At 39.8% G+C, this 15,688-nt stretch overlaps 1 protein-coding gene across 4 annotated transcripts in view; it reads right to left on the reverse strand.

Moving 5' to 3' along the window:
• Nucleotides 1-8,491, reverse strand: part of LOC129765419 (uncharacterized) — a 31,546-nt gene extending 23,055 nt beyond the window's left edge. For all 4 annotated transcript variants that reach the window (XR_008741430.1, XM_055765731.1, XM_055765732.1 and 1 more), the window contains exon 1: nt 7,448-8,491. Coding sequence is in view for 3 of the 4 variants with exons in the window: in XM_055765731.1 (XP_055621706.1) it covers nt 7,448-7,597 (150 nt within the window). In the remaining variant the exon portion in view is untranslated. The remainder of the gene's footprint in view (nt 1-7,447) is intronic.
• Between the last annotated feature and the right edge of the window lie 7,197 nt (nt 8,492-15,688).

The following is a 15,688-nucleotide window of genomic DNA, read 5'->3' on the forward strand; positions in this document are numbered from 1 at the left end:
TTGTTCAGTAAATTACATTTAATGCGACGTGCCGGAGAAACACTTTGCCACTCACTGAAACTAATTGTTGCCTTGATGAGCGCCGAACCGAAGCTGCTCTGTTCTTGATGCGGGTTTTCTGATTGTCGTGAGCAGCTTTGCAAGCCAACTCGAGCACTCCGACTGCCGAAACTCTATAATCGCTGTTAGGTATACTGGTGCTCCGGCACCAATCCGTTCGGCCTAGTTACCCTTGCGGAGCAATCAGTGAATGCGACCAACAGGGAACTGGAGACCTGCACGGTTCGAGTGAGACTTTGCCTTTCCCTTAACTTGTCCTCCTTTGTTACGTCCACGATGCCGATGCACGATACAACCACGATACAACCACACGGGTTTACGGTTTGAAAGAAAATAAGATATTTTTTTGGGGTCCGCGTGTTTTATACTCTAGCGGTACACACTCACAGGATAGAGACAAATCGGCAGACTCAGCCAGAGGGGCGAGTCCAACGAGACGAACGAATGAGCGTTAAAAGGGAGCGATGGCAAAAAAATGCATTCATTACGATTTGTTCGCTCGTTGGAGTCACATGCAGGCTAAAAAGGGTCCTTTTCAGGATCGCAAAATTATCTTCAATCTAAAGAGTTTATTGTTTTGTTATCACTCGATATCCCCATCTTGTTCGGCTAAACCTTCCTGTTTAGTGATTTGTTGCCACTCGCCACAGCTTTCACAGTTGGAAAATTTCTTCCCATCCAGCTTTGTGACATGTTGTACAGTAAATTACATTCAATGCGACGTGCCGAAGCGCCACTCAGTGTCGCATTGGAGGCGATTTTAACCTGTAATTGAACATTTGCGATGACAGTGGTACAGTGTCGACTTTCAATGTGGGGTCATAATTTGGATCTCTATGTTTACAAAAATGTCCAACTAAATAAGTCGCATTACATGTCCGTCCATTTAGCTAAATGTCGAACTAATTGTAAATTACTGTACTTTCAATCTGGAAACAATTTAAGAATTGTTGAAAATTGAATAATCAGGGAAGTCCCCAACTATCAATATGCTCAGAACAACTGCCAAATTCACATACTCATCAGATCCTGGCTAACAAATTATGAAAAAATCAATTTGTATTTTATTATTATTTTGGATAATGTTTTAGAAAGCATTGAACTGTATTTCCTAAACTCTTTTTTGGAAGGTTTAATGGCCCTGAAAAGCGCCTTGTTTTATGGAATGGTTCCAATTTAGAAAACTTAGTACTCGTGGTTTTGAAAAAAACCATTTCGAACGCCCTCGATGCCGCCTTGTTCTGGATTTGCCACCAAAGCAGTTTGTATAAAGAACAAACTTTTTTCTTCTGCTACCTGATGCCGTTTTGCGATTGCGTTTGCCACTCGCCACTCGCTGCAACTGCCTGTTGTTGTCTTGATGTCCACCGAATCGAATGTGTTCTGTTCCGAATGCGGGTTTTCTTATCGTCGCGAGCAGCTTTGCCAGCTAACTCGATCACTTCGGCGGCCGAAACTATATAACGCCGGCTAGGTGGACTGGTGCACTGGTACTAACGCGCTCGGCCTAGCTACCCTTGCGGGGAACTCCAGATCAACACACGAGCGGGATTTTGCCTTTCCCTTCACTTTTCCTCCTTTATCATGTCCAGACATGGCTGCTTGGGTTGGTTTGTTGATGTGTTGTGATGCGAACCGATGTGGTGTACGGTTTGGATGAGAATGATCGTTACGGAAGGAAGGAAGGAAGTTATTGTATTATAGAGACTTTAAACTTTTGCAGTTCATTCGTCTCTAGCCTTGAGAAAGGCCCTTTGAAAAAAATCTCAAAAAAAAACGAAAAATATGCTTTTGGTTCATTTTTCATAATTACAGTCAATCGCAAAATTGAGTGTACACATGCTACTTGACGATTCTTTCCATTTATTTAGTATAAAATATTTTGAATGCATTGATTATTTTGATGCATATTAATTACTCACACATTTAACTAGCTGTACGTGCAATAAATTTCCGAACATTTTAGCTTAGGAAGCAGAGATGCCTGGTGATTTTTTCAAATGTCTTCACATGGTACGAAATATGTGTTCAAATGTCTTCACAATCATATCGAAGGAAACTAAAATTCATAACTTACTTTTGAACAAAGTTTGTTAGCTTATTCAATGTTTATTCTAATTGGTATTGTTATATAGCGCATTTCATTACTTACATGAAGTTTTCAAGTTTATTTTAGAAATGATAATTGCCTTGGTATACCGTTAATTGAGTGAATATCGCCCCAGTTCTTCCACAAAAACGGAACTGTGATAACTCAATTTGTTTATCGCGATGAGTTTGGAAGAAATTTAATTCTGCGCAATTTTATATATTAGGCTGTCAAAAAAGTCCTGCGGTATTTCCGCGAGGTGTCGCGTAGTTCTAGTTGTATTCATTGTATCGAGTCATACTATAGCTTGTTGGAAAGGTATTTTTGCTATAATATAGTCCTTGACAGTGTTTTGTTTGTCCGACCGACATATTTTACAGTACTATGTGCACGTGAATCGCTGCTGAATCGCAACAAAATCGACCCGTTTCTGAAGCGGATGGTGCCTGGCGATGAAAAGTGGGTCACTTACGACAACGTGAAGCGCAAACGGTCGTGGTCGAAGCCCGCTGAAGCGGCTCAGACGGTAGCCAAGCCCTCATTAACGGCCAGGAAGGTTCTGCTGTGTGTTTGGTGGGATTGTCAAGGAATAATCTACTATGAGCTGCTTCCCTATGGCCAAACGCTCAATTCGGACCTGTACTGCCAACAACTGGACCGCTTGAAGGTAGCACTCATGAAGAAGAAGCCATCTTTGATAAACAGTGGCCGCATTGTCATCCATCAGGACAACGCCAGGCCACACACTTCTTTGGTGACGCGCCAGAAGCTCCGGGAGCTCGGATGGGAGGTTCTTTTGCATCCGCCGTATAGTCCGGACCTTGCACCAAGTGACTACCACCTGTTTTGTCCATGGCGAACGAGCTAGGTAGTCAGAAGTTAGCCACAAAAGAGGCCTGTGAAAATTGGCTATCCGAGTTTTTTGCCAATAAGGAAGCGAGGTTCTATAACAGGGGTATTATGAAGTTGGCATGTCGTTGGGAACAAGTCATCGAACAAAACGGCGCATATTTGACTCAAAACAGATGATTGTAACTAATTTTATGAACAAAGGAAAATTCAAAAAAAATACCGCAGGACTTTTTTGACAGCCTAATATAACATGCTATATTATTACCTCTTCCAGTAGTGGAAACTGTATAAATGTTGACAATGGTTGAATCAAAAAAAATTGAGAGCACAATCCAAAACAAGTTGAAAAATTTACAGTTCCTGCATGTGAGAACTACCTTGGAAATACCGGAAGTAAAATATACGTGATTTGTTTTTGAGTTTTAGGTTACCTTATCATCATTTTCTTAGTTCAAAAACAAAATCCAGATGTCTCACCGATCGTTTACGTTTTGCGTTAGATCGCCAATTGGTGTCAACACCACGATAGATACAATACGGTAGCGCGACTTATGAGAAAGGCCTTTCAGCCATCTTGGATTTTGTATGTAAACAATCTGCAATATTTTGCAATATGTTTTTTTGCTTCTTGTATGTGGAATTGTTTTGGTGGCAATAAGAGCATTCAAAAGTTGAAAGGTAAGTCTTTTACGATTAAAGTTAGGTTTGCAATATACTCTATCTTATTATATGTTTCAGCTCAAGAGAATAAATCGACTCTCGGTATCGGCTGGTGATGGAGATAATTTTCCCGCGTTTTGCAGTTAGAGACGTCGGTTAATCGTTCGATAGATGCAAATAATCGAATATCTGCAATTTTATTCGAGGAGTTTTGTATCGAATAATGAAAAATCAAAATATGAATTCATCGAATAATTATCAAAGTAATCGCGATTAATGAAAAAGGGAACCATTTTTTCTAAAAATTCAGTGCAAAATTTCTAGATAGTTAATAGAGGATTTATAGAAACTTCCTGCGACTTGTTTTTTTGTCGATATTGTTCCCGAAGCCCGAAGCTGTAACTGTAAAAATAACCATAAGCTACCGATTAATTTATAGTTTACTATTCTTACGCAAGTGTAATTCTTTCACAAGTGTGTATATGTGTGGCTATTGTATTTAGTGAACAACTATACGAATGTCAAACATTTGTACATTACTTTTGCACGTATGAATCTAACGACAAATAATGTATGAATCTGTTTAATCAGGTGACAAAAAGGACTAAAATCAAATAATAATAGTCCGAAAATGATATTATGCATTGTATTTAATAAGTATTCCACCCCACTGACATTAATTTATACATTTCATTGAACAATATTTTAAAATAGCAAAAAAGTCACTTGTCCAAAAAAGTTACTCCTGTACTCGTGTTGGTTTCTCAGACAGAAAGTGATGAAAAAGTGATACACGTCCCCTTCGTACCAACTCATACGATACGCTAAACGACGACGAACAACGAATGACGAAACTAGAGAAAATCGCAATGTCGTAGTGTTGATATTTTCTGAGAAATGAACGAATTATTGATTTCTCGGTCTCTCAGACCTATGCGCGAGTAAAGAAGTGTTAACCGTTAGGTGTTTCGTCAAAATCCATCGAATATGCTGAACCATTTACGATTGAAGCATGAAAATGATTGCCTGGTGGTGGAATTCAGGGCCTGCAGGAGTAAAATGAAGACTTGAAGAAGGTAGCCTCAGCTCCCGTTCTAAAATAGTATTCCAATTCAGAGTGCCATGGAAAATATACTATACTAGTGGTCAATGGTTCTATAAATATACTTTTTTTGAACTAGTAGCTAGGGACCAAGTAGAAATATTCAAACAAATCAGTTATTTCAACAACATTCGAAGAATAGGTAATTTTGAACAGAAAAAAAAATAAGTTGGTGTAGTAAAAATATTGTGCATCATTCTCATGGTGTGCTCTTCATTCAATTGTCCTCAAAAAATCATGAAATGGCAAATTTATCAATATACTGAAATACCATTTCACTCAAAAACCATTATTCTGCACCATGTTTATTACAAAATTATGTTTAATGTAACTTTTAAAATTATGACATATTTTTTATCATGAATGTCTGTTCTTTTTGATTACAAGAAATAAATATTCGCTCGATTAATCGAATACTGAAAGACAATTATTCGAATGAATCGAATATTCAAAAATGACCCCACGATTAATCGACAATCGAATAAACGAAAAATTTAGACATCTCTTTTTGCAGTCAAATCCCTTTCCACAGTCCTCTGTATATTTATACCGTTTCCCCTCGCGCACTTATTGACGACACGGTCACACCTTTATTCCACACATCTTGGTCAACACTAAACCAATGCTTGGGCAGTGTTGGTATTTGTTTTTTATTGATGTCCCACAAAGAAAAACATTAACAAGTGGAAATACGAAGGAACCATGGAAAATCTCCCGAATAGAGGACGCAAACGTATCCTGTCTTCTGATGATGAACGAGTAATTGTGCGAACATTTCGCAAGAACCCTAAAACAAACATTCCTAAATTGACTACCGAAGTAGCCGGCACCATTGGAAGACCTGTCAGCGCAGACATTGTCCTGAGAGTAGCACACAGGAACAATCTGAGAGGTCGTGTTGGCCGTAAAAAGTCTTTCATCTCAGAGGTGAGTATGAAAAACGACTACAGTTTGCTAAGGAATATGTTAACAGATCTAAGGAGTTCTGGAACAAGGTCCTTTATACGAATGAGATGAAAACTAATCTCTTTGAATCGGATGGAGGACAAATGGTGTGAAGGAAACAGGATCGGTGGCGCAGATTCAGCATTTGGTTCTCACAGTAAAACACGGCGGAGGCAGTCAAATGATGTATGGTATGATGGCGGCTTCTGGAACTGGATGTTGATATTGTTTTTTCTAATACTGGGAACAAACAATTTTTTTTTTGTGAAGAAATGAAAACATCAAACATCAGCGCAAAGATTGATCTGCAACACTTTTGCAGAATATAATTCTCATTGTTATTAGGCATTCGTTAACGAGGTGGGCACGTGTTCTGTTAATTCTTTTTTATTTGATTGTGAATTAGTTCGTTCTTCCAAACCTGAAGTGAGTGTATTAGCCCTGCTGAAAGCGTGACATAAAATTCTTTTTCTTGAATCGATTCATTTATTATGAATTTACCAAAAATACATGGCGGGAGTTATGCCTAGAATATCAACATGAGACAATTGAGTTCGATGCTGTTTTTAGAAGCTGGGAACAAACAAAAAGTTTTTTTCAAAAGATTATGCATGAAAACATCGCTTTATGAAAAAAAGTGAAAATTGCTGAAAAATAACATGGGACAATATGCGTAGAATGGAGGGGGTCTTCGTAGCCACTTGGTTTCGCGTTCGCTTATCAAGCGATCGATCGTGAGTTCAAACTCAGGGCCCTCAATTGACCATATGTGTGTTGTTATAGAATAACTACGTCCACGCAACCATCATCAGCGATGGAAATCGATCCACGCTGGAACAAAGATCGATTCATCCATACAACTGCTCTGCTCTGCAAGAAACATCGGGCTGCTGTTCTAAAAATAACCCAACAATGATCAATATCAACTGTCTCCGCTGTCCGGTCTGCTGAACAATGGAAGAACAGAAAGAATACCCTTGCGCCTAAATGGCTACTACAGTGTAATTTACCATAATGTAATGGATCAGAAAACTTAACGCCTAAATGGCTACTACTAACTACTGTGTAATTTACAATTTATAGAAACATTAAAAACATATGTACATGTACACGATTAAAACGCGGCTCTGTTACAGCTAAAATGCTAATGAGCCTAATAAATAAATAAATGGGATACAAAAAGAAAAATATGCGTAGAATGGCAGTACATGAGAGTGTCGATCGATTCTACGACGAATATAAGTCGCTTTTAATTATTTAGTTTTTACCCCGAAGGACTCAACACGGGGTGTCTACTCAATTTTGCGATTGACTGTATATTCCAACTCAACTATCAAAACCTGTCACCCAACGAAAATTGAAAACTCTTATCATAACATATTCTTACATCTTATGTAAGGAATAAAATCTAGAACCAATGCGCAATGATCAACGTTTGAGGCATGAATTCATAAAATCGACATATCACGTTTTCTGTGGTTTTAATATGCTCATGCGAAACGTGTGCGCTTCCTGATATTATCCAATTTGTTTTGCTTCTATCAAAACATAAACTTGACGTCTATGTTCGAAAAAAATCATAGCTGTATGCGTGAGCCCTGAATAATTTCTCGGATTCGAAATCGATGTTTCGCACAATAATGGCTGCTTGTCAAAATCCAATTCGATTCAAATAAAAATAGCCAAAAAATATAAACCTAGCATGATTTCACGTAATAAGTTCGCAGCTCATACATTACCTTAGAGTTAGTTATAACATTAGACGCTAGTTTTACTACTGCAAAGTTGCCTTTTCCGATCGTTTTATCAAGTTCGTAATATCCAACACGCACTAGCTTCTCAATTGGCATTTGTTTAGCGGCCGCAGCTGCCGCAAAGTTTTCACTCATTTTTAAGGTGGTTTTTCACATTTCCCGTCGCAATTCGGATACCTTATGTCACGGTATTTAACATTACACTTTTATCCGCAGTTTCAGAACATCATTATTCAATGCGAAGGTGCTTTCCACATACTTCCAACTCGTCTCTCTACATCGCGCATGAAAAACATTTATGACGACACTGGTCTGAAAGAGTAGACTGACGACTGATTCCAATTGGAAGACGAGAGATTTGCGCGAATACATATAAGATGGCGAAACTTTACTATCGTAGATTCATTCATACCCACACACATGATTTCTATAGTATGAAGGGACCCGTCGACAATTGTCGCGTTACTTTCATGTTCCCAGCAGTTATTTCATTCTAGTTATGCTTTTGGGCACTGTTCGTATTGGATGTAACAGCTTCACAAATCATAAATCGATGCACTAGAGAAAAATCACTGTTTACGTTCTACTCACTTGCTGTTGAATGTTTTCTTCTTACACCAACGTCATTGCTTCAAGAATACTCAATTCATGTAATTCGGGTTGCCTTGAATCACACGCACACTAGCGAATCCATTCATTTGCCATTGATCAAGTGTCAAAGAAAAAAGGCATGGCTTATATTAATATCTAACATTTAGGTTTTTCATAAACATCACCATGTACAGGGCCACTTTTTTTTACTATCCATTAAAAGCAGACAATCAAGGATGTTTTAGAATTCCATTACATCAATAGGAATATGTCCATTGCTTAGCTCACTTACGGTTGCCTGCATTAATTGTTTGTAACTCGAATACCATTCAATGACGTTTCTTCTGCGACGTTGAAGATTTTTTACTAAATTAGTTTTGCGTTTATTAAAACGGTAAAAAATTACCGCTTATACGTATAGCAAGTCAATTCCGCAGACCGACCATTTGATAACTGATAGTCTAGATCATCGTACGTAGACAGTGGCCCTGGTATGCTATCAATGTTCTCGCGTTAGTGTTGGTTGATAGGTAGCAAAATTGCGTATACCAAACTTCGTGGTCCTGCAAACAATTATTACTGTGTGAATAGTTTTTGTATATGATACAACAATAATAGCACACCTGTACTAGCTGTCGACGTTACGTTGAGTCTAGATAACGTATATTATCGCGGAAAGTTTGCTAGTATTCTGTTCACCAACATACTACTGCTTGTGATATACATACTATGAACACTGTGTAATAGTAGCCCAACCATTGATGTCAAATGTAATTGTTGTGAATTGGAAAATGACCTAGGCGACAGCGCTCTAAACAAAAGATTAATCATGTTGGATGGTCAGAAAACACAACTAACACAAACACAAGCATAGATGATTTAGGAAGATAATGAAGGAAACAAGTCGAAATATGCTCCAAAGATAGTCCTAATGATGTGCATATTGACATTTAAGATCGAACAACCTATCTCTGTGTAAACAATCTTGGTTCGATAATGGCCCGATTAATGTGCGATTCACATAGAACGTTACGGAGAAGAACGTCTATGTTCCGTCAACGTCTCCACCAATTCACACATTCAGTCAATGCTTCCACCAGCACCGTCACGTCAAATGATGTTATTCATGGTGTCGCCACCTACAACAATTTTAAATTGCAATGCCCTCTTTCAAATCAGCATGTCTAGAATCAGTTCTAAATTTTGAAAAATTCAATGAAAATCATTGAATTCAATTATTTAACTGCTTAAACCCCGTAGTCCGACCCTTATTCAACAATAATAATAAATAGAATATTTTTCTCAGCTAGTCGCGAATGATTTTCACTCCGAAATTTGGAGCTAAGAGATATGTTGGCATAAAAAGTACAGTAAGTTACTTATCTTGCGATATGCTGAGGCACCATTCAGTGTCGCATTGGAGTCGATTTTGACCATTAATTGGACATTCGCGACTGGTGGCGACTTTCAATGTGGGGCCATAATTTGGGCTTCGAAATTTCCGGATCGAGCGGTTCAATTTTCAAAACCGGGGTTAATACCAGCACTGCATTTGCAATCCTTGCAAATCCTGGAGATCACGGCTTGACTCATGTTGCTAAATAATGTCACACTTTTCTTTGTTGAACTCTGATGATTACGCAAAAACAAAATAATGCTATTTCTTTTCCGTCATATTACCTTTGCTGCCGGTCACGACTGATAATTTTCACACGACTGCAGAGCCATTTTATTCATCCTTTAGGTATCTGTACAGTCCATTTATTATTATATCTACAGTGACTCTAATATATACCTAAATCTACAACAACTATTCGATACCTGACCGACCGATCAAGAGATTTTTGGCAGATGGCTACTGTTTGAGAGCTATCGTTGCTCTCTGAATTGAAATATATTGTATTTGATTACAAAAATAAGCTGAAAACTGAAAACTTTAGCATCCAAGGGTCACCTTAAATTCATTTCTATCTGTTATTAATTTTTCCTCTAACTGTACACTCAAAAAAAAAATAGAAAATTTTCGAGAAAAAATCTTGAAAAAGTTTTTGTTAGAAAAACTTTTTTGCCTTAAATATGCACAAGTTGCAATGTATAGAAGAGTTGTAGGGCACATTTTTATCTACCATTTCATCAAAATCTGAGATGACTATTTTGAGAAAATCGACTTTTAGTTTTTGAAATCGATTTTTCAGTGTAGGATTTCAAAAAATATTTTTTCAGTCTTTTTTTCTGAAAATTCAATTATTTTCCTAAAACTCTTCCATAGATCACTTTTTTGTAGGACTTACCATTTTCGAGTAAAAAAAAATTATAAAAAAATGATCAAACATTTTTAGTCCTTTCCATATGTTAGTCTAGATAAATTTTCGGAAAACTAAGTACGCCCAGTTGCTTAATTAGATAAGGTCTTCACGCTCAGAAAGTTTCATTACGTTCCGAGAGGGTCATGCCAACATCTGGTCGAGTCGGCGCGAAATCCGTCTTTTATCAAAATTGACATTTTGGCAGTTTTTGAATCCTTGACGAAACTTATATTCATTATCAAAATTCCGTCCTGTTAACTTCCCACAAATCTACTTACTATTGGCGATAGACGGCGAAAGAGGATCTGAGACAGAATTTTTATAGGCACCATTCAGGATCGTGATTACACGGTTATTCTTTCGAATAATAAATCGTGCTAATTCCTGATCTGCTGGTGGTGGCTTGTCACCTTTTTTTTTATAGATGGGGAATATTTCCTCGTCCTTCCACTTCTCCGGTAGCTGATCCTGACTATCACCTGGTACATACACTCTACAAGTTTTCCCAGACCTCCCTTGAAGAGCTCCGTTGCGAGGCCATTCTTACCAGCTGCTTTGTAGTTCTTTAGGTGATAAATGGTCTCCTTTACTTCATCCGTCGTCGGGGGTGATACGTCGCCGTTGTTCACTGCACCGGCGAGTCGTCATCAACGCTGTCTTGGTCTCCTGTCTGCGCACTGTTTAGGTGTTCATCGTAGTGCTGCCTCCACCTTTCAATCACCTCGCGTTCGATTGTCAAGATGCATCCTTCCTTGTTCCTGCACACTTCGGCCCGCGGCACAATGCCTTTTTGCGAGGCGTTTAGTTTCTTGAAGAACTGCCCCGATTCCAGAGAAAGAAAAAGCAGCACCATATCCTCCCACTCATACCAATTACCGGTCTAAACTCCTCCTCATGGCCGACCTGAGCGTTCAAATCACCGAAGATGATTTTGATGTTGTGTTCTGGGCAGCGATCGTATTCATGCTCTAACTGCGCGTAGAATTCTTCTTAGTCGTCATCGGTGCTAGCTAGATGAGAGCTGTGGACGTTAATAATGCTGATATTGAAGAAGTGGCCTCGCATCCTTAGTCTGCACATTCTTTCGTTGATCGGCCACCAGCCATTCACCCGTCACGATAAAAGCTGTACCCAGCTCGTGTGTGTTGCCGCAGCTCTGGTAGATGGTATGCTCCAGCGCTACGATGTTGAAATTGCGGGCTCTCAATATTTCCGAAAGAATTCGGGTACTAACAGGCAAGTTGAGGGACTTGCAGTTCTATGTTTCGAGTTTCTAGTCTTTAGTCCGTGTTCTTTGCGTGGGTCTAGTCCGATTGTCCTGTCTCGATTTTTTGGGAATTTTCCTGTACGTTTCATTTTTACGGATGGCTTGCAGGACTTGCACCAACTTCCTGTCTTACCGAGGGACCATCGTAAACAGCTCTATTTAGTGTCCCCGCTGGCACGAGGACAGTTATCAGCCGGGGGAACATGCGGATCAGATGCTGTTTTGAGCCGCACCTTCATGGTGAACAGAAGCTCGGATAGGGCCCCTTCCCTGTCAGTATACGGCCAAGATTCCACCGGGGTAGGTTACCCGATCTTCGCTATGGTTACTCGTACTCCAGCCGGCACCGCGGGAATTACTGGACAAGAAGCTAAGGATCACGAATGGAGTAAATTTTATGCCTGCAGGTACGCGAAGTACCGATGGTACGCAGTGTTCCCCGTAGCATGGAAATACACTAGCCGGCTTTTACAATGTTAGGTCGTGGCAGAAACTTGGTGTAAAATATAAAACGTGTTCAATAAGTCCGAATACAACTTTTCATCGTTGTGTAGGTGCGCAACATGTGCAATCTGTGTATTGGTATTGGTGTCAGCTTTAGCCTCATATATAGGCTAACCGACGTGCACGGTGTTGACTTGCTGTCATTTGTTGTTTGTTAACCGCGCACGATTCAGGAGTACCGCGACGTCGTTGTAAAGTTGTTTGCGAGAGGCGAACGACCCGGCGACATATTCCGGCATTTGAAATCCCACGGGGTGAAAATTGAACCGCTCGATCCGGAAAACCTCAGCTGACCTGGATGTGTCGTTCGGGATTGCCCACACCATCATGACGAAAGACCTGGGATACTAGCCGTACAAGAAGCAAGATTCACAGGGTAATTAAAGCTACAACGAAGAAGAGGCTGGACCGAGCAAAACTGATACTTTCGGGGGACGCAGGTCAGGAGTTCGTGTTTTTCTGATGAGAAACTCTTTGGGCCTGATCACGAACGTCACTTCACGGTGAAAACGAAGTGAATTGTATACAACCTTATTACGGCTGTCACCGTGTGTGTAGACTCCAGAAGAGTTCATCCGTCGTGACAACTTTGATGAACTCGATGTTATTATGAATACCACGATACTGGCACGTCACGGAGAAAAACAGGTATATTTGTCACTTGTATTTTAGATGGTGAAAGCTAGTTACGCGGAATGGAGTAAGTTCAATTTCGTATTTATTTAGCTTTTTTGCTAACATTTTGGATCTTGTCTTGTCTTGTTCAAGAAACAAAAGATAAACAAACAGCAATTTACCCGCCTGGTGGCACTTTTAGAACGAAATTCTGACGTATCCAGAGGACGTAAATTTGTTTATTTGGATTCGGTAAATGCGCTATAGTTATAACTTTTTACGATAGTTATAACTTTTTACGTTATAGACATTTTCAACGGTATTGTTTTGAAGACATACTTTGAATGAAAGAATGTTAAAAAAGTGATAATAAGCTTCAAACAAGGAAAAAATGAGTCAAAGCATTCACAAGATACTGTTTTTAAATTCTTCTCTAGTTCTTTTTCCATAATTTTGATATCCGCCTAAAGAAAATCTGAATCACTTTCCGTTTTTTTCAAATTTCTTGAAACCCATCAGATGTTTTCTAAAGGATTATGCTTCTGACCAGTTTCTTTTTTTCCCAAAATATATATTTTTATCAAGGCTCATATGGCGTTAGCCTCACGGGGCCGGGAGTTCAATACTTTGACAATTTTTCTTATTATCTATGTTAGTAATATGTAACCGATTACTCGCGGTTGGCTCGAGGTTAGTATTACAAGTGTTTTCGTAATTCGGATGTTGCTGTCTCCAATGTCTCTGTACGTGTGCCCGACACGGGATACTTCCTATTGGGATGCAGCTGACCCTCAATCAGCAACGCCCCCCTAGTCTGTACCTCATATCTAGCGTGGTGCGTCTTTCTCGACTCGAGGAATCCAGGATAGAATGGTCACTAACCGGCGCAATCATCAGTTCATGTAGAGTTGTCATGAGCGGTACAACCTTTGGCTCTTGTTGAATGATCAGTGGACTGCACAACCTTTGGCCCGTGTATCTGTAAAGAGTGTGTGTATGTATTGCCGCGACTAAGTAAAAGTTTATCGATCGGATAGGAGGGATATAAAACGGGGACACAACGAAGGAAACATCATTAAACGTTGACATCGGCGTTCCTGAGGAACAGGTATAGATGAAGTAGAAGATCAGGATCACGGCTACCTAAGATATCCCGGACGGGGATTTCCGATTGTCTGCCTTGTGCTCTCAGTGCTCTAGAGAGCTGAGAGCGAGCAGTATGGAACCGGATACACGACCAGACAACATGCTCGATGTCGTGGTAGCCATCGCCACAATCACAAAGATTGTTTGCTGCGAGCCCAATGCGATAGAGATGCGCGTTTAGGTTGTAGTGATTGGACATAAGCCGAGATATCACGCGAATGAAATCACGACCTACATTCAATCCCTTGAACCATGCACTCGTCGAGACCTTAGGGATAATCGTGTGTAACCAACGACCGAACTCATCTCCACTCCACATGCGCTGCCAACTTACGAGCGTGTACTGACGAGGAATGTGGCAAAATTCATTATAAGCAATTTGCCTTTCAAAAAGTCTGCCTTCTAAAGCGCCCACCTTAGCTAGCGAGTTCGCTTTCTCATTCCCCGGAATCGAACAATGAGAGGGAACCCATGCTAAGGTAATCTTGAATCATTCTTCGACCAAAACACTCAATAGTTGTCTTATTCTAGTTAGGAAATAAGATGAGCGTTTATCAACCTTCATTGAGCGGATTGCCTCTGTTGAGCTGAGACTGTCTGAAAAAATAAAATAGTGGTCGATGGACAATGTTTCAATGATCCCCAGTGCGTAGTATATCGCACCCAGTTCAGCGACATACACGGAACAAGGATCTTTGAGTTTGAAAGAGGCACTGGAATTTTCATTGAAGATGCCGAAGCCAGTGGACCCGTTTATGTATGAACCGTCAGTAAAGAACATTTTATCAGATCTAACTTTCCCATATTCTGCTGAAAATATCGGCAGAATATTTTCCAGCCAGTTTCCAGTTTCTGGCCAGTTTCTGTTTAAATAATTAAATCAAACCTCATGTCCCGTATATCAAATTACACGAGAATGGGAAGGATAAGATGAATTAACTTCAGAATCCCATATGGAAGTAGCTCAGATTATACTGATCGTGAGGTGGATAAATTTGGGTTTGTTCTGAGATATAGAATATATTATTATTCATCTAAATTGTAGAAACGGTTCATAAAAAATTATTCTCACTATTAAAACGAGTAAGACAGAGCTAAGTACAAGAGTATGCGAGATTTCGATTATTAAACATAATAGTCATGTTTTAGCTCTAGTGTAGAATTACATTCCCATATGTTCAACAACTACATTATTCCCGAGCAACCAAGTATTCCTCCTCATCTTTGAGCCAGCATTTGATTCAGCAAACTAATCATCGAGGTATAATCGCAAACTTGTCATTCTAAAATATACGATTAATTAAATGGAATATTATCTCATACGCTGCACAACGTTCAAACACCCGACATTATGCAACCAACATGTCTCTTATAAACGGGAATGAACACTTTCACTTCACGGAGTTCATTTTCACACGCAGCTGTCCGTGACAATGATAATAGACACAAAAAGATTAAGTGAAGTGTAAGTGACGGGAAAGCGTACGTGGCAGTGATGTTCGTGATCAGACCCTTTGTCTTGCAGCAGCCTCACAATTTCCAAAATGATCGGCTGTGGGCCCCGACGTTGGCCAGCATCTCCCCGTCCCACATAAACATCCTGCGGTTCCAGAGCGCCATTTCGGTGATGGTTTGGGAGCCGCATCTAGGCGTGGGAAGCTCCCATTGGTATTTATCGAGAAAACCGCTAAAATCAACGCCGCGTACTATAAGGTTCTGTAGAAGATTGGGGCCCCGGCACATCGGGACCTCTACGGGAAGGGTCATCGGATGGCGCATCATATGCTGGCCATACAG

Source organism: Toxorhynchites rutilus, chromosome 2 (assembly GCF_029784135.1).
Source record: "Toxorhynchites rutilus septentrionalis strain SRP chromosome 2, ASM2978413v1, whole genome shotgun sequence".
NCBI classification, from domain to species: domain Eukaryota; kingdom Metazoa; phylum Arthropoda; class Insecta; order Diptera; family Culicidae; genus Toxorhynchites; species Toxorhynchites rutilus.